Source organism: Vanacampus margaritifer, chromosome 10, assembly GCF_051991255.1.
Source record: "Vanacampus margaritifer isolate UIUO_Vmar chromosome 10, RoL_Vmar_1.0, whole genome shotgun sequence".
In the NCBI taxonomy this organism is placed as follows: domain Eukaryota; kingdom Metazoa; phylum Chordata; class Actinopteri; order Syngnathiformes; family Syngnathidae; genus Vanacampus; species Vanacampus margaritifer.
In genome coordinates, this window is record NC_135441.1 from 23,077,844 (window position 1) to 23,097,405 (window position 19,562).

A 19,562-nucleotide genomic window follows, 5' to 3' on the forward strand; every position below is an offset into this window, starting at 1 on the left:
TTAAGTAAAGAAACTCCGACACCAGATGGCGCTAAAAACAAACAAACGGAATGCTTAATGTTCTCATTCCACCAATTTTCGTTGGTCTATTCCTATTTTACAAGCGATTTAAACAATCCCTACTCAACTCAGTCAGGCTGAATGATTCAGCACAAATATAGAACTATGAACATTCCACAAATTCCTACATTTACCATGGCAACATTACCAAATCAGTGCAGACGTATTATACATCAGTCCTCCTCGTTCCATATTTTCAACCGATACAAATCAGCCAACAATCCACAAGAGAGAGAGAAAAAAAAGATCTTCCATTATTATTTTGTATTATGTTTGATCCATCCAGCCATTTTTTTTACCCAATACAAGATAACATTTTACTGCCACAATAGTCAACATTTGTTTGTTAAATATTGTCAATAAAAACTTAACATTATTATGTTGGCGCAATTAAAACAATACATTGAACAAGGATTATGTCTTTGTTATAGCCATCAAAGAAAACGTTGAGGGAAAAAAACCGTGACAGTTGACCAGAGATTTGTAGTCCTTTAACGGAGACCGCGTTGAAGAGGACTACATTTCCCAGTCCACAGGAAGGACTTTCGCCAAGCGCACGAGCCTCACGCCGCAACGGCGGCAGCTGGTGCAGCCGAGCAGGCGACTTTGTTACAGCGGACGCTTCGCGGAGAAAATCGTAGGTAAAAGTGTCAACACGGCACGCAAAACGGTCCGTGCCGGGATTTGGAATCCTAGACTTTGAGCGAACTTGTTCCGAGTATTCCAAGTGGGCCTTTTCGCCCATTAAAGCGGGCTTTCTTCAAAGTTGAGCCGAAGCGGAGTTGTCTCATTCAGGATGTCGGACTGAGACAAAGGGGTCTGAGGGGGGACATTCCCGTCGGAGCGGTGAGTGGCACGTTGAACCATGTCGATTATGGAAAGTTTTCCCGTTATAATCAAAACGAAATTAAACGTGTCTGAGTCGAGGCGCTAAGTGATATCACGACGTGCTCATTTTCGCCCCGTTTTTTTTTACACGACTGTTGAGGGCTCTTTAACTTGTATGTTGTGTGCGTGCGTGCGTGCGTGCGCGTGTGTGTGTGCTGCTAACACGTTAGAACAGCTAACCGAAAATGTGGATGTGTATTAAAAGCCTTATCAGATATTAATTAACCAGCAGCGTGGTGGAGCCATTTAAATTCCCCATCATCGCAAATAGCCTCACACTAACACTAAATATGAACTTTTTCGATTAGGATGTTTTGAAAGCCATCCACGTTTTAACGCCTTTCATAAAGTAGTGTAGAAGAAAAAGAGATGTCATAATTATTAATAACCCATGTCAACTTGTCATTTCGATGTTTTGGAACACAGGTCCAAGCAGATCCTGTAAGTCTCCTCTGGATGGGAAAAATGGAAAGGGAGTTGCAATGGTGGAAAGGACAGCTCGCTGCAGACATCCATCAGTCCCTCCGCATCAAGGTGAGTTCACCCTGCCAAGCAGCTGTTGCGTTGTTGATAGCATGAACAGGACACCGATATAGAAACAGATAGTCCCGCTTTTACCTCAGGTCGGCTGTCTGTGCTACAAAGTCCTTTCAGAAGCGCTGACCTACATTTACAATTTCCCAACAGTCTATTCTCGTAATTACTAAATGAAAAGTTCATTTATTTTCAGCATAGTTTCCCCCCATAACTTAAACGTGAATAATTCGGTTCCAGCTTTGACAAAAGTATCTATTTTAGTGAAGTTTTTTTTTTTTTTTTTACTTTGAACACAATATAAAGCTTTACAGTACGGTAGATCAAACATGACATGGGGTGATCAATTTAAAATCTCTTCATAAGACAAGTTAACAACAAAAACAAGCAGAACATGAGAGGCGTTCAACCAGTGGCTTTCTATGTAGTCGTTTCAAACACGTGTCAAACACCACTTTTATATCCCATGATATGAAGTAGAGAGCTTTTAAGTACATTAAAAACATTTTTTTTTTTGCTTAACAGAGTTAAATAACCAGCCAAGAAGCTACTGTATAAAAGTCTCCTTTGTGAGAACCTCTGTCCGTCCATCCCCACGAGACTATAACGGGTGATGCATGCGAGCAAATGATTGACACATCCCTCCGTCACGCCTTCTGTCTCTAAACTCTCTGATCGCCTTGTTTTTTTTTTTCTTGCCGTGAGAAAGAAATAATTGAAAATTAAATTAGAGGCATGAATTGGGGTTAGAGAGGGATTATTTTCCCTAAAACATTTTCATATTATTCTACTGTCACGTCATGCAGACATTTTTAACATATATAGCAAAATTACTGCAACCTTTGCCTTTAAGTAGAGCAGGACCAATTATATTGGGTGATTTTTTTTTTTAAACCCTTTTTAAAAATAATCCTAACTGGCCACGGTATTGCGGATACAGCACCGATATATTCCTAATATTCCTAATGAAACAATAATTGCTGTTCAGTGTCACGTAGTATGATGCCCTTGAAACTCCATTCAATCCAATTAGCAAAAATCACGTGGTTGTCCGAGTTCTCGAATGAGAGCACGACAACATTGACAACAACAGTGGTGGATGGTCGTGTAACATAACGTTTGTGCTGCTGAAGATCCTAAGCATAATATTATTATTATTTTTTTTTTTTTAAATGTTTTGTACTTGAAAATTCCTGTCTATTGTAAATTTAAACAAATACTAACTACAGGCCAACTTAGTGTCGAATAGTTAAATGTTGTTCTTGTGATTCCTATCTTGTTGGTAAGTGTTAAGAAACAAACAGAAGTGATTTTATGTATTTAATGTTTTTTTTTCCCGCTGTGGAGACATTACAAAGTTTCTTAGGATGCTCCACGTTCTTAAACGTTGGAGGGAAAAATATAATTACACGGCCCAGTTGTCTATTTAAAATAATCTAAATGGGATTACATGGATGAATTGAGGCTCATTAATTGGGAATGTCGTAATTAACCTTAAGCGTGGTCCTATTTCTTCCCCCATGCCACTTTAATGGAGACATCTGTCACCTGACTGGCACCTTCAAGTCCATGCCAGCGTCACACTGAGTCCCAAGATTATAAACGACTATTTCAGATATCCTGTGAACTGAAGGCGTCAGCTTTTGATAGTAATATTCTTGAGCACAAACGAAGACGTCCTCTTGCGCAATCGTCCGTTCAGAAACGCCGGCTGTGATTCAGAGTGAGCCGTCAGCCGTATGCAGGCCGAGCTGCAAAGAAACCGGAACGTCCGAACCGAGATGGACCGTTGGCGATGGGTTGTGTTCGACTACTGTGGCTTTAGAAGAGCATCACATGCAAAGAGTTGGGGGGTGGGGGGAACACACAATTTGCTTCAGCCCGTGTCTGAGGCACGGGTTCCATGCATCTATTTGGAAAGAGCAGCCTGTTACACAAGACTTATTTTCACAGAGGCCGAAAATAATGTAGTGGTGAAGTTCTCCACTGCCGTCTGAAAATCTTAAGACCTATTTTAGTTTGGAAATGAAGGCAACACACAGTTTGCCGCATTTAGAACTTAATGCTGACCCATTTTAAAGTTTAAATGGACGTGTTGCTTTCAACATTAATCATACATTGATTGTAAATGTGTGTATGCAGCTGAAGCCAAAAATGATCGATTTCCAGGTTAAAATCAAGCACATTTTCATTTTGTATTAATTTTCTTTCTATTTTAATTCTGGTGTTAACTGCTTTAATGTTTGTGTATTTTATGTACAGCACTTGTTGGGTCATCTCTGTGAAAAGTGCTATATAATAATAATAATAATAATAATAATAATAATTACTTAAAGCTGGAGTGAAAACAAAGTGGCCATAGCATCATTTTAAGAAAGATAATTATTTACAAGTACTGAGGTCATTTATTTTTTATTAATTTTTTTATTTTTTTACATTTTGACAAAACATTTCCTTGTCCAAAAGTAGACAAATTACCGGAACACAAGACAGCCATATTCACTCTGGTTAAAGGGGTAGACACCTCCAATTTTTTTTTTTTTTACAATAATATGTTTAATGCATCTCCACTAGTCTAAACACAACATTGTGATGAATATTGTGTTTGTGGAATATGACTTAAGCAGCAAAATCCACACGTTTTTACCCATTTTGCCCCCTCGCTGTTGACTGAAAATGACATCACAGTTGCTCAGGCGACAACCAATCACGGCTCAGCTTGTAATCAGAATACCATGTTTAGACTAGTGATGCTACGTAGAACATATTACTGTAGAGATATTATTTATATATTATTTTTGTAAAGAAAATGTTTGGGTTTATTTCCACTTTAATGTATTCCAGTAGTTGAATAGAACATGCTAGATTGTGATACTGTGAAATAACCAGGATCCATTAGAATGTTGTCATTTAATTTATTTTAATTTAATTGTTTTAATTGAAAATAGTCAAATAGGATAATGGATATGATTTGTCTTTAAATGCCAATTTTTTTTTTAAATGAAAATCTGGTCAGATTTGTCATTTGTATTGCAAAACACATTTGTAGCTTGCATGTTACTTCCAGATAAAATTTAGTTGATACAAATACAGTTTAAATTTCACCAGGATTTGAATAATTATAGTATTTTTTATTTTTTTGTGAAGCAGTGCGCGCTCGGAGCGCATTTCCAAACACAACAATTTGGTGCGAGTCCGAGCTCTACTTTTCTTAGTCTCGTTTTTTTTGTCAAATACATTTCCCATCCAAAATGCGACTTATCCTCCAGAGCGGCTTATAGTTTGAAAAATATGTTGTCTAGCAAAATGTAGTAATAATACATTCGTCCTGTGTCCATCGGAATCACATGACAAAAAGTCTTCTTTCACAAATCAAGTACATGCCTAAGATGGCTATCGAAAAAAAAAAAATCAACCTGGATGAAGTTTGTGCTCATTGCCTATTACTGTTTGTCTTTTTTTGTGGAATTTTACTAATCATATTTAACATTTGTTTCTCAGTATGAAGATTATGATTTACTTTCCAATGACTAAATCGCTGGCGAGTTGCTGATTGCGTGTGCGTAATTTCAAGCGTAAGCGCAATGAAAACAAATCAACTGTAGTGGAATTTGTAGCATTAAAAGGCCTTCATGCAGTGTTTGTGGTTTCCCGCACGATGCCCCCCCCGCCGCACACACACAGTCTGCTGCAGCCATAATGACGATTGCGGCGGTGCTAATGCCCTGATGTGGGAGATAGTGGCACCGTGGAGCATGTGGCAAATTATCAGACATGCAAATCAGCCAGAGGCAGCTGTGGAATCCTTAATTATGGTGCAGGTCCCCCACAAAGGCACCTCTCACGGCACCCCCTTCCCCAGGTCTCCTGCAGCCCTTGTACCCCCAGACAGACAGATGGACGGGAGGCAGGAGCTGAAGCAGTGGGAGGAGAGTTTGGGGCGGACTGGATGGTATGGTGGATTCTAGAGTGTGTGTGTGTGTGTGTGGGGGGGGGTGCTTTATTTGGATTTGGGGGGAGGGAGGTGGGGAAGAGGGGGGGGGTGTTTATTTTTGGATTCCATTGAAGAGTTACACTGATGATCTGTTTTTGTTTTAAATGGCGTTCGAGATAAATAGGCAACATTTTGTGTGAACATTTGGCCCTCATAGAAATGTATGTTCTGTTCAGCCTACCACAGATCACTGACGTGATTTTTCTCATCTAAAGACCCTTCGCAATTTTCAAATAGGATTACTCCAACAATCCGCAACCTCCTAATAAATCCAAATCAAAAGCCTTTGTTTTGACTGCCTTTCCAAGAGAGCAAAACAATTTCGGAAGCACAAATATTTTCGGCCCCGAGCATCTTAAGCGGCGCGAACGACGCTCCTCTGTGAGTTTGCACAAAACAAAATATCAACTATGCCACGGGGAAGATACACAAACTGGAGCCTTGCGCTTTCTTAGTTTATTTTTTATTTTTTTTATGGCTAAGTGAGGAGACGTCGAGGCAGATTCAATGCTAATGCTCCTGAGGATCTTCCTTCCACTTTGAAACACACGCAACTAATTGGACATGCATAGAAGATGTGCTAGGGGTGAAACCTAATTCTATCCACTTCTCAATCTCTGGGAAGAAAGCCCCCCCCCCCCCATCCCCCAGCCCAACCCAACCAACCACACACAGACACCAACACCCTTGCCCAATAGTGTGAGACCTCCCCAGTGACCCAAATTAGCTCCTCGCCGCCGCAACGCTGGAGAAATAAATGAAACTGAAATGAGTTGACACCATCATCAAGATGTGATGTCGGCAGAGGTTTACGATTATTTCAACCTCACAGCCGCCTCTCCTGTAAATGTTGTCAGCGGGAGACGTGCACAACTCGCCATTATTATGCATGTAGTTTACTACACCCCGTATCTCTCTGCCGCTACTTCCTGTACGCCCCTCCCCCGCCATTGACGCCTTCTTTCCCTCTCGTCCCCAGGAGCTGAAGTTGCCCGTCTACCGAGCCCATTCGCCGCAGATTGGCATGCGTCGCTACTTCGCAGACTTGTTGGCCATCCTGAGCAACCGCTACCAGTTATGTCCCACGGCACGCCACCTGGCCGTCTACCTGCTGGACCTCTTCATGGACCGCTACGACGTGGCCGTCAAGCAGCTCTACGTCATCGCCCTCTCATGTCTGCTCTTAGCCAGTAAGTCCATTCATTCATTGTTAAGTCAGCGCACAGAAGTTGCAGTCGGACGAAGCTTACGCATCAGGTCGCAGCCGCAAAAAAAAAAAAAAGCGGTTCACGTGTTTAAAAAAAAAAAAACTCATCCAATCTTCTCAATCTGTATTGATAACAGTTCAGGACATTAACGGTTCTTGAGAATATAAACAGGATTGATGTCTGAATTTCTTGAGGGCCACACCTTTCGCTGTGCTTTCAAGATATGTCACAGCGTGCACAGCAAACATTCCGTCTCCAGCAGAGTCAAAGGGATCAACCAGGGCCATGTTGCAAAAAAGCTCTTTCCCCCAGTGTTTTAAACAAGATTTGTGAATAATGGTGAAACTTAGCTATATTCGAATGCTAATTGCTGCGAAACAGAGACGGATAGAAATAAACGTGTTTTTTTTCCTGATAAAAAAGAGACTAATCTTTCTTTTAGTAGGTTCCATGTTTTTATAGCAATAGAACACAATATTCTGTGGGCCTCGCAAAATCCAGTAAAAGAGCCGGGAGCGAAAGGGGGTTGCTTCAGTGAAAATGGCTGGGAGTGAATGAGTTAACCGATGATTATTTTTTGATAATTGATGAATTGTTTATATATATATATATATTTTTTTTTTAATTCAAAATTGTCCAAATGCTTGGAATTTCAGCTCATCAACAGTAAATATTCTCAGAATTCTGCATTCCATGCAAAGAGGTCCCGTGTTCAAATTCCGGACAAGCCACCAATGTTATATGATGATGTTTGTGCGTGTGTCTATTGTAGCCCACAATTGATCCAATTTTTTTAAAGGAAAAAATACAAAAACAAAATGTTCGGACTAACTTAAATTAAACTTAAATGTCATGTTAGGGGGCCGCAAAATATCATTCAGTGGGCCGCAAATGGCCCTTTGACCCGCAGGTTTGAAACCTATAATCGGTGTAGTAGCTTGTATATACATTTTGTGCTTGCAATTTGTTTTTTGAATGTGGGACTAGTTATAAATGTGTTTAAAGCGTGTGGGAGGAGTAAAACTATTTAGAAAAAAAACTATTATGTGTCTCAGACTTTCGCCGTGAAATGTATCCCAACTTGATAAACGAAGTTCACTGCATATCAAACTTCCCAAAGCTTCACACAAATCCACTTTTCATTATTGTTGCTGTTTTCAGTATGTCAGCTAACACCGCATGCAAGTCCTGAAAACAGTCAAAAGACGTTTACTAATACCAGCTTTTCATACAAAAATCATACAATTGTGTTTCTGTTTGACCGACTTAAGAGTTTTTTTTTGTGTTCGTCGAAGGCAAAACCTCTGGCATCACGGGTAATTAGACTAATGATGGTGTCTGGAACGGGGCCCACTCGCTTGGGAGGGTACGGCCCGCGTTTGTGTGCGGGCGAGTAATGACGCCCAGGCCAGGCTTTGCAATCAGTCTTCTCTTCGGTGGGATGGATTAGAATGAGAACCAGAAAAAGGTTATGCTGAAAAGAAATATATATTATAGATGCTGTCAAGACAAATCCGGACAGCGTTTGTGCTGCGTTTTGTAATGGATGAGCTCTTTTTTTTTTTCAAAAATAGAATCTTTTGATTGGGAGTTTTGGTTACGAGGCCGATTTCCTCTGCCCCACCCCGCCGTCTTCCAGGTAGTCTCCGCCGTGATTGATGAAGGTGTTGTCTTAACTTTATCCGTCTTGGGCTTGCCTTGGAATCTGGGCCAATTATCAAGCTTCAAAATGTTCTGGTTAATTAATCGCGCCGTCCTTTGTGCCCTCCCAGTTGTCATAGCTTAATCCTGTTACTGCATTGTGTCTTTCTGGGTGGATGTTTGTTAATGGATGAGCTTCTTTGGCCGAAGTAAGATTATAGTCTGATTTTCACCCCCCCCCCCCACCTCTGGGAATTCATGTTATTGGCTGTTGGAAGCATTTATTTAGGGACCTTGCTGTTTTCCTCAGAGGAATGTCGTGTTACTTCTTATTTGAAGGCTGTGACGTCCTGGAATGATCACACATCCTGACTTGAATGTGTGTGTTGCAGAAAGAAATGAAGACACACAGACCGGCTCCAACAATTATTTCAAGATCTATATGATTTTTTTTTTTTTTTTTGTGGTTTTAGTTTGCAAGTTGGGGTCAAGCTCTTTCAGATATTCTGCTACTTGAAAGTAGTCGGCTGATATTTCAATATAGCTTTAGATCTCATTAGTTTGTTGATTGATGCTTTTTCTGAAACTAATTCCCAAATCGCAAACAACAAAAAGAACATCCTGCAAAAACTCTGGGATATTGACTATACACATTGCACCAGCACAGGCCCCCGAGCCCCGGGGTGGGGAGGAACTGAGGGCCGGGGGGCACCTGCCATATGCTCTCCGAGTCAGGCCTCAAACAAAAGCCGGTCAATGCAAGCAGGACATGCAAGGCAGACCCTTGTCGGAGAGGGGGGAGGGGAACGCAGACTGCGAGCAGGGAGGATGTGTGCTTGCATGGCAGCGACTTCAAGCTAACATTGCTAAGTGACATGTCGGTCGCTAGGGCAACCTCGTGATTAGCTCGTATGGATTTTTTTACACTAATCACACAATCAAGATCGACTCGTGGTGTCCTTTTACCTTTCGCTTCCGGGTCTGTTTTCCACTTGATACTCTCACCTTGTCTCGGACAGGCATAGCAGGCCAGTCCCGGGACAGGGCGGGCCAGTAAAAGCAGCCCAACCATCCTTGGGGCGGTTGGGAATTACTTCAAAGGCAAGTCAGCGGCTGATGTTAAACAGGAGGAAGGGAGGGGGGGGGGGGGGCTGCAAAGCGGGATATGTTGGAACTCAACCACCCAGTGGGGTCTCCCAAAATGTATATCAAAAGGGACCCACCACCACCATTCTGTATCCTTTTTGACAATAGCAGGCTCTCATTTGAATGCATGATTATAATCTCGCAGAATGCCAGTTAAGAATAAAATACTAACTCGAATCAGCATTTACATGCTAAATTGTGGCACACACACACACGCACACACACTGTTTCTTAGCTTTTTCGTGGCCACTTCACTGGCCATTAGCATCAAAGGTCAGGGGTCGACTTGGACCTGCATTGTGAGAGCTGCCGCAACAAGGAGATTCTATGATGGAGCTGTGAGCAATTTCACACTCGTGATGAAAGATGAGGCGGCAAATGAAAGGATCGGAGAACGGGCAAAGGAAATTCCTCCGTGGACGTCAACACAAAGAGGAAAAAAAAAAGAAAGAATGAAGCAAAAGGGTGGATATTTCTTTCCAAAACACGTTTGTATTTTAAATGAATAGTTTTCGTGAAGTCCTCATTCATGTAGCACATAAACAACAGCTCATTCTTTTTCAAATTGTAGTCTTGATCGCCTTTTTCAGTTTTGTTCAAAAAGTCACCAATTAAACTGTATTCGACAAGAATTCACAGGTGAAATCATCTAATCATGCTCAGAATTGAGAAGGATGTTCTTGAAATGCCAGTCGAGGTACCCGCAATCTCCTGTCGAGCAGCAGAAACAACACTCGGGTTTCAAATCCCTGCCCTCGCCCCACTCCTTCTCCGGACTGCACACCTGGGAAGATCCCCTCCATGCTGGTCTTGCCTCTTCCCAACCCTTGACCTTTAACCCCCACCCTGTTTACCCGGCCTGTTCGGCCTCATCTTTGCCGCCACCTGTGGACGTGGTGCGAATGATAAATCGAGAGGTGTCCTGTCCTTGAAGTGGCTGAACATTTCGAAATTGTATCGCCTGCTCGAGCCGTTGACTTCAGATCGGATCATCTCCTCGCCTGCATTCCAGGTAGGCTGAACTAACTGGCTTGGAATGCACCTTACCGGCTCCATCGCGGCAAAACAAAGCTGGCCTTTGTCTTGGTATGCCATCAGCCTTACAACATGTGTGAAGCTTTAGAAATAAATGAGCATTTACTGTATTCAATGAAAGGGGAAGTCGACCTTTGTGACCTCACTCGTCTGAACATGACATTCTGATTCATATTACATTTTTGGAATATTGAGTAATGAAGCAAAATCCAGCCGTTTTTTTATCCGTCTCAGGAGGCGGCCATTTTGCCACTTGTCGACTGAAGATGACATCACAGTTGCTCAGGCAACGACCAATCACAGCTCACCTGTTTTCTGAAGCTGAGCCGTGATTGGTCGCTATCTAAACCCTGAGCAACTGTGATGTCGTTATCACTCGACAGGACGGCAAGTGACAAAATGGCCGCCTTCTGCAATTGCTAAAAACTGCTGGATCTTGCTGCTTAACAAATATTCCAGTAACTTGAATATGTTATTGCTGACTTGAGTTGATTTTCTGTCACATGGCAGGTGAACTATTTAGCTGATAGCCCCTTTCAAAACCCGAATATAGGCAATGTTTATGTTTCGAAAGGCCATGTAAATAAATGCACAAAATGCTCAAAGCCCGAATAAGAACAGGAACTACTTGTTTGTGTGGCGGCCATCTTATGGTGCCACTCGCTAAACGAGCCTAACTTGAATACATTATTTTCTCTGCAGCGTTTTCACGTTATTTTCTGTCTCTGCGGCGAAAACGCTAAAGTGTGTGTGTGTGTGTGTGTGTGTGTACATATGTGCGTGTATAAAAGTCTGTGAGTCGGGCGTGTAACCCACCAGAAATACACTTGCAAGCAGGGGTAAACAAAAATGGCAAAACATGCATGGCGCATAATTTTAAAGGGGAAGTCAAACCCCCCCCCCGACAATAATATGTTCTATGCAGCCACACTAGTCTAAATACAGTATTCTGGTTAGTCTAAATACAGTATTCTGGTTAATATTGCATTAGTGGAAAAATCCAGCAAAATCCAGCAGTTTTTATCAATATCAAAAGGCGGCCATTTTGCCATTTGCTGCCGAGTAAAAATGACATCACAGTTGCTCAGATCTTAGGTAACAACCAATCACCGCTTGCGTTCAGAAAACAGGTGAGCTGTGATTGGTCGTTGCCGGAGCCCTGAGCAACATCGATGTCATCGTCAGTCCACAGCAAGTGGCAAAACTGGCTGGAATTTGCTGCACAACTCATATTCCACAAACGCGTTATTAATCAGAAAGTCGTGACTAGTGAGGTCACATATAACATGTTATTGTCAAGAAATGTTTAAGGTTGACATCCCCCTTTAAAGTAAAAGCAACACTTGACGTCAAATATGTATGTCGAAAGAGATTTTTGACTGGGAAACAATATTTTAAAAACGATCAACAAAAGCTGTTCTATGCAACGAGAGTGCATCGTGAACGTAGGCTTTTGTCAAGTTGCTTTGTGTGTGCGTGTGTTTTCTTGTTGAAAGCTGACCTTCCATGCATTTTACCTTGTCCAGGAGCCCAAAAGACAAAGAGCACAATAGAAAGATTGACTTCCGTCGTCTCTTAGGATCAAAGCGGCTGCGGCCATGTGGACATTGGGGGTATTGATGGCTTTTTTTTTTACGGCATCCGTCTGTGTGGACATAGCCGTGCGGCAGCAGCAGACAGCTCCCCTGCGAGCAAGACGGTACGAGGGTGACAGAATGTGGCAAGTGGGACGAGCGCCGCCGAGTGTGAACGGCCTCGTTTCGCCGCGCTTCCTGTTGTGGCGGAGAGACGCCATTACTGCCTCTCCGCTAATTACCCCCGCGGCCAGTTGAGCTGCAGTTGCCCCCTCACCCAGACTGGTCAGTCTCCCCCCCCTTCCCCAAGCCTGCCCCCATTTAACAGTAGGTCAGTGCTAAAATTCGCACTTGGTAGGAAGGAGCAGCCATTGGTTGGTGCTGAAGGAGGTCTGCCGAACATGCTGCTGCGTGGTCATCGTTGATAGTTTGATCTTAATGCATGCCCGTTTGACTGATCCTAATGAAGGCGGAATCTTGCGTCCTCGTTGGTCACACAGACCCCTGAGGCTTTGGGCAGTTGCTATGGAAATGAGAGGTGTGGGGGGGGGGTGTGCGTGCTCTCCACGATGGCACTGCTGTAATGACGTCGTCAGCGAGGAGGCTGCATGAGGGCTGACGCGGACTTTATTCATCGAGCGTAATCCTGAACGAGCATCATGGTGATGCCTTCATGCACTTGCTAGCTTGCTGGCTTTCCTCTTCAGCCAGATGTTCAGTGCTCGTCAATTTATCCGCTCACCTTAACTCATTCACTGCCATTGACGGCTATTGACGTCAAAAATTCGTTTGAACTATTTCTATTAGTTTAACATTTGTTTCCACTTTTGTTATAAGAGTATGAAAATTTTTATTGTACATTTAGAACAGATATAAAATTTATGATTAATCGTGAGTTAACTATTGAAGTCATGCGATCAATTACAATTAAAAATTTTAATCGCCTGACGCGATTATAGAAAAGAAAAGATGATTAAAAATTAGGAGCGTTTTAATCGTAATTAATTGCATGACTTCATGAGTTAACTCACGATTAATCACACATTTTATATATCTTCTAAACGTACAATAAAAATGTATATGTTTGCAAACTCTTGTTCACAAAAAATGTTAACCTAATAGAAATAGTCCAAATGAATATTTGACGTCTATAAACGTCAATGGCAGTGAATGAGTTAAGCAGGCGCTTGCTTTGTGATAGCCGGATGTACCGGTAGGTTCTTTTGGGATGATCCACAGTTTGTTTCTTCCTGTTTTACTTTCTCGTTTGCGTTCTCAATCTCATCCACATCTAATCACTAGCATAACCGGAACTGGAACTACTGTACTTCCTGCTTCCGTGTCTTAAGAATGATGGGAAATGGAGCCCTACTAGTTTAATACAGCGGTCGCCGGTCAAACCCAATGCAAGCTAAGCTTTTCTGGCATCGTATTTCCAATGTTACAATGTGGAACCGGTGCGAGGTAAAAGGCACAAAGAGGCTTTGAATAGCTGCCGGGACTGAGCAAAAAAGGTTGAATCGGGGTGAGTGCATGGACTTGTTTACAGCTGTTGAAGTGAAACTCAACCAAGGTAGCGTTTAGCATTTGCTAAAGTAATAACGTAGTTGACAAGCTATTAAGTAGTTGTTTAAATTAAGCATTCACTCCCAGACATTTTCACTGAAGTAACCCCCTTCGCTCCTGGCTGTTTTACGGGATTTTGACTGATTGTGCAAGGCCCACAGAATATTGTGTTGTGTAAAAACATGGAAGCTACCAAAGATTAGCGTCTCTTTTTTAGTCTGGAAAAAAAGAATATTTCTATCTGTTTCTGTTTGCAGCAATTAGCAGTAGAATATAGCAAAGTTTCATCTGTTTAATACAGTGGAGAAAAGAGCCTTTTTGCAACATGGCCCTTGTTGATCTCTTATACTCTGCTGCCACCTGCTGACCGTTTTTGTAATTACTACCATTACCATTTTCTTCAGTTCAGAGGCTGCATTAAAGCCTTCTGTATGCTCTAGCATAAAACAACAACAACAACGTATAAATACGTTTTTGGGACCATGGGGATCTTTAAAATATAACTTTTTTGGGAGCAAATGAGTTAAGCTTTGACAGACAAATTGTTTACTGTACAAGTCTGACAATATGCTGTCACCTCCGCCGCCACTTTTTTTTTTCTTTTTTTTTTGTGATCAGCCGTCTCTCGTCAAAGCTGTACGATGAATGGGTTGCTTGACGACATACTGTGCTAAGCGCAGTGTGAAAAGTCCTTGAGGGCCTTCGAAAAAAAAGGATATGTGTCAACAAGGGTGAATTAAAAAGGTTTTAGAATTTGAAGTTCATCTAATAATTTAGTAAAAAAATGAATAAATAAGTGAATGATGTTTACGTGTTTCATGTTTACATGTGTCACCGTGTAACATAATAAATAACAGCTCCTCCCCCTCGCCGTTCAACAAAATTGCCAAGCCGGCGCCAGGATGTTTCCCCTGATTGTGATGTTTATGCTCCTTTTCAGGCAAATTTGAAGAGAAGGAGGACAGAGTACCCAAACTGGAGCAACTGAACTCACTGGGCTTCATGTGTAATCTAAACATGGTCCTCAACAAGAAGGATCTGATCCGAATGGAGCTTCTGCTGCTGGAGACGTTCGGCTGGAATCTGTGCATGCCCACGCCGGCCCACTTCATCGACTACTACCTCAACGCCTCGGTCCAAGAGGGAGATCTGTACAACGGCTGGCCCCTGTCCTCCCTGTCCAAAACCAAGGCTTTCATGGACAAATACACGCACTACTTCCTGGAGGTCTCGCTGCAAGGTGGGTGGGATGCTAACGGACTGTTGTGGACGGACACCTGGACAAAACTTTGCGTTTGGCTCTTTTGTTTTGTTCAGATCACACTTTCCTCAGTTTCCGACCGTCCCAAGTTGCCGCAGCCTGCGTGGCGGCGTCGCGCATTTGCCTGCAGATTTCCCCCAGCTGGACTACGGCGCTGCATCTACTGACCGGCTACACGTGGGACCACCTGACCCAGTGCATTGAACTCATGCTGCTGTAAGACATGCTAATTACTCAGACAGCAACAGATTTGGAATTGGCTCCTTATGGTCCTGCCTGTGGGATCGTCATTGACAAATGATAAGACGGGCTGATTATCGGCTTTTTTTTGGGGGGGGGGGGGCGGGGGGGCAGTTGCCCATCACGCCGTAAGACACATTTGATTGTTTTCTCTGAATCCAGAAATTGACACGGGTGTTGCCTTCCCTCCCCGCAGTGCTCACGACAACGACGTCAAAGAGGCCAACAAAACAAAGTGCACCCCCTCGCACCGAGCTTCCTCTCTGCAACCTCAGGGCCAAACGTCGCACCTCTCCCCGCCGTCGGCCATTCAGAGACCGCTGTCGTCGTCTTCGTCCGCCGCCACCACGCCGCAGCTGCTCTTTCAGCCCGACCGCTTCCCCAACCTGTCCCAACATTCCCCCTCCCTGTCTCAGCTCGCCGACGCACCCGCTCTGGGGCCCGTGGTCAACGTGTCTCAGGACTTTTTCCCGAGCCACCGGGTGGGGCTCCTAAGCGGGGCTTCTTGCCTGACCGCCGCCGGCGCCTTCCCTTCCTATTCAAGTCTGACCTCCGGCCTCCAGGCGGCCGGAGCTCGCGCGCTGCCGCTCCAGGGCCCCATATCGGTTCAGATGGCCCTCGCCGGAGAGGCGCGCCACTGCCTGAGCGTGGCCTACACCGGGGGCTACCTGGGGGCCCACCACACTTTTGCCGCCGGCTGCTTCGACAGGTGACGCCAGGAGACGGAGAGAGAACGGCAGCGGGAGAGCGCCGCGGCACTCCCGCCGTCCCCGGTGCCTCTGGTGGATTTGTCCTCTCTCTCCGTCGCCACGGCAACACCTTCGGCGCGTCCCGCCATCCCTCCCCTCTCGCAGAGACATCTCAAACGCAAGCAGCGGTCCAAAGACAAAAGAGAGCCAGTGGAAGTCATCACCCTGACGTGACGGTGCCAAGTTTTGCAAAAGTACAACAACAAAAATAACAAAGCTGTGAAAAAGGATATTTTGCCGTTTTGATTATATATATATTTTTGAAAAGACAAATTCTACCAAAATAACCAGATTTTTGTGAGGACAAACTTTGGGCTGTTTGTGTTTTCAGTCTGTGCATGTCAGCGAACACGTGTAGGCTGCATCAAGGCTGAAGGGGCCCCTCGGGGGGGGGGGGGGGATTCCTCACTGCATTAAACCCCTCGAGGGGCGGAAGAATTCCTTGTTCGGTGCACAGCAGGTGAGGTCGACAGCTTAAAAAAAAAGAAAGAAAAAAAGTCTGCACTGGCCCGCTTTAAAAAAAAAAAAAAAACTTTAAGAATCTCTCCTCTCCGCTTCCAAAGTCGAGCCTTACAGCGAACATACGGCGAACCAAGTTTTAAAGATTTGATGTGAGTTGGACCAGCACGGGGAAGCAGACCTGGAAGTGGTGTACGTGTACATAGAAAATTCTGCTGCTGCTGCCTTCGATTGAACTGCTGGTTCCGTCCGTCTGTGTTAAATGATGTTTACATGAACCACTTAAGTATCAGGGACTTGAACAAGATTACTTGAATATTACATTGGAACATGCCATAGCTTTTATTTATAAACCTTTTATTTTTATTTTTTTTATACCAACCGAGAACAACGCCTTTGTGTCATTCAGGCTCAGGTTACAAGCTAACACTTGCCTTTATGTTGTGCTATAATGCTTTAAGTCAGGGTTGGGGAGAACCTACCAGCCATGCGTTTTATTTTATTTTTTAAAAACAACATTTCACTGTAATCAAAATCCTCGAAACATTTAACCCACAAATGTTGATCATTATAAACATCTGCTCCGTCATTCCGTCATATATTAAAGCAGCGATGTTAGAAAGTGTACTGTATTCCCTCTAAAGAGGATGTTTGTTAAATCTGCATTTTTTTAAAAAAAAGGAAAAGAAAAGCTGGCCACACAAACATCTGCATCCAGTCACGTGTAATTGCATTCCATGTTTGTAAAGCCCCCAATTTTCCACTTCCTGTTAATTTAAACGCATCCAGATTCCGTGTGCCAGCCAAGGCGATACCTCAAATGGATGCTCGCCTCCTAACCTGTGTTATATTTTCGAGCCGGCTGTCGTGGATGAACTTGACGAGGGAAAGTCAACCCCCAAATTTTCTTTACAATATGTTTTATGCAGCCTCATTAGTCCAAATCAGGGTTATTATAGTTTGGCAATTTTCATTTTAGTTGGTTTTGATTTTTTTAGTTATTTAAAAAAATGCTTAATTTTAGTTTAGTTTTAGTTTCGGCAGTTTTTTTCCCCTTTAAGTGTATTTATTACTTGTGTGCAATTTTTAATAAACACTATATGGTAAAATGAAAAAAAATACCGCATTTCTTACCTAGCCTTGCATTTTGGCTGAGTTAAATGAAAAAGTCGGCGAGCCAAAAGTCAAGCACGCAAAATTGTCGCCGAGGAGCGACCTCAACTGAAGGTGCTTTTCTATTGGCTGCTGCTAGATGACGTCACTTCTGTGGGACATTTTCTCGAGGAGGCGGGACTTCCGACTTCCTGGTTTTCACACACCAGCTTTGTTTCCGTTTCCTGTTTGGGCCGCGTCCCAGTTCTTGCGCTTCCGCCTTTGTGTCCCTCGGTTGCGCGCTCCCGTCGACGGGTGCGAGTGTGTAGCGTGTCTGTCTCAGTTGTCCGAAACCTTTCAGAAAGTTGAGACGCCCCGCACGCTTTCGCCAAGGGGTTGGGGGGGGGGGAGTGTTGGAACGCGGCCATCAGTGACCGGAAACGGCGCTGATGTGTGAAAGTCGGAAGTTTGTGGCATCTACCCCATTCCCGTTAATATTGATATAAATATACTTCAAATCACTTTTAAAATCATCCCCAAAGACTCATGTATTAAATTAATTACCAAAGACTAAAACAAAGGACATTTTTGCTATAATTATAGTTAGTTTTGTAAAAAATAAAATGTAGTTTGTTAGTTTAAAAGCATTTTTATTTTATTTCGGTAATGAAATAGTTTTTTGAATTTTAGTTTTATATAGTTAGTTTTGTAAAAATAAAATGTAGTTTGTTAGTTTAAAAGCATTTTTATTTTATTTCATTTATGAATTTTTTTTTTGAATTTTAGTTTTAGTCCACATAACCTGGGTCTAAACACGATATTCTGATTAATATTGCTTTTGTGAAATACGAGTTAAGCAGAAGCGACCAATCACAGCCCAGCTTGTGAATGTCACATGACCCAACTCAGGGGGGAAACAGGTGAGCTGTGATTGGTCGCTACTTGACCTCTGCGCTACTGTGATGTCATTTTCAGTCGACAGCAAGTGGCAAAAGTGGCTATAAACAGGTTTATTGTGCTGCTTAACTCGTATTCCACAAAAGCAATATTAAATCAGAATATGGGGTTTAGACTAATGAGACTGCATAGAATATATTATAAAGAAAATGTTGGGGTTGACTTGTATTCAAGTACTTATTTCATCCACTGATAAAAGGGTATTTTTCATTCACTTACTGTATGTACAGTTTCACATTCCCTTCTGAATTTAGTTTTGCTTTTGGGAATATCGTACCACCATGCCGATTTCAATGTGCTCTTTCTTCATGACTTCCCACAAAGGTGCAATATGTTTATTTCTCCCTGACTGAATTGAACACAGCCATTACTGTGTCCACTGTTTTTCTGTTGGGAACAATTGCGTGACCTGACTTGGTGTTACATCTCCACTAGAGGGCAGTGCGGTGTACAAACACACTGACTACGTTGCACATTGCAGCCACCACCTTTGAGGGAGAGATGTTACTGGAAGTATTTGTTTTTAGATTTGCGCGTTACTGTGTGTTTTATTTGCGATTGGTGCCGATTTGACTCGCACACACCGCAAACTTCCATGTTATATTTTTACTTTTTTTTTTTTTTTAATGTATCAACTAATAGTTTTGCGTTGACACTGAATTGTAAAATTGTGTTTTTTTGTTTTTTTTTTAAAATCATGTGCCATGGAAAAATAAACATGTCAGTTGTGGTTGTGAGTGTATTTTAGATGCAGCTCTTGTTATGGATCACATAAGTTTGCTCACATTACCTTGACACTGATCAGGTTCATGATGCCTCACTATGATTTGTTTAAAGGTAAGAGAAACGGTAAATATCGATATGCAATTTATTTCAATATATTTGCTAGTATGTTTGAATTTTCAAATATCTACATGATCATTAATAGTGATCTTACACTCTTGGTCCCCGTGGGCACCATATTGATGACACTTGCATTACATTGTGGCCTGTAAATTGAAATCTGTCGTTTGTCAGATAATCATTATTTTTTTTCCCTCCCTGTCTCACCCTGGCTTTTGTTAGGGAGGCTAAAATCGGGAATGTTCTATCCTTAAGCCCCACAAGACTAACGAGAGCACGAAATAAACTAAGGCTTTATCCTGGCTCAATTTTGCA

General features: G+C 42.7%; 1 protein-coding gene across 1 annotated transcript; it reads left to right on the forward strand.

The window, feature by feature from the left end:
- The first annotated feature begins 596 nt into the window (after nucleotides 1–596).
- ccnjl (cyclin J-like) lies at nucleotides 597–19,134 on the forward strand. Its single transcript, XM_077578776.1, has 6 exons — nucleotides 597–906; nucleotides 1,375–1,482; nucleotides 6,456–6,666; nucleotides 14,587–14,886; nucleotides 14,964–15,123; nucleotides 15,344–19,134. Exons 2-6 carry the CDS (start codon nucleotides 1,405–1,407, stop codon nucleotides 15,858–15,860), a joined length of 1,266 nt encoding a protein of 421 aa, XP_077434902.1. The 5' UTR covers nucleotides 597–906; nucleotides 1,375–1,404; the 3' UTR covers nucleotides 15,861–19,134.
- Nucleotides 19,135–19,562: the final 428 nt, after the last annotated feature.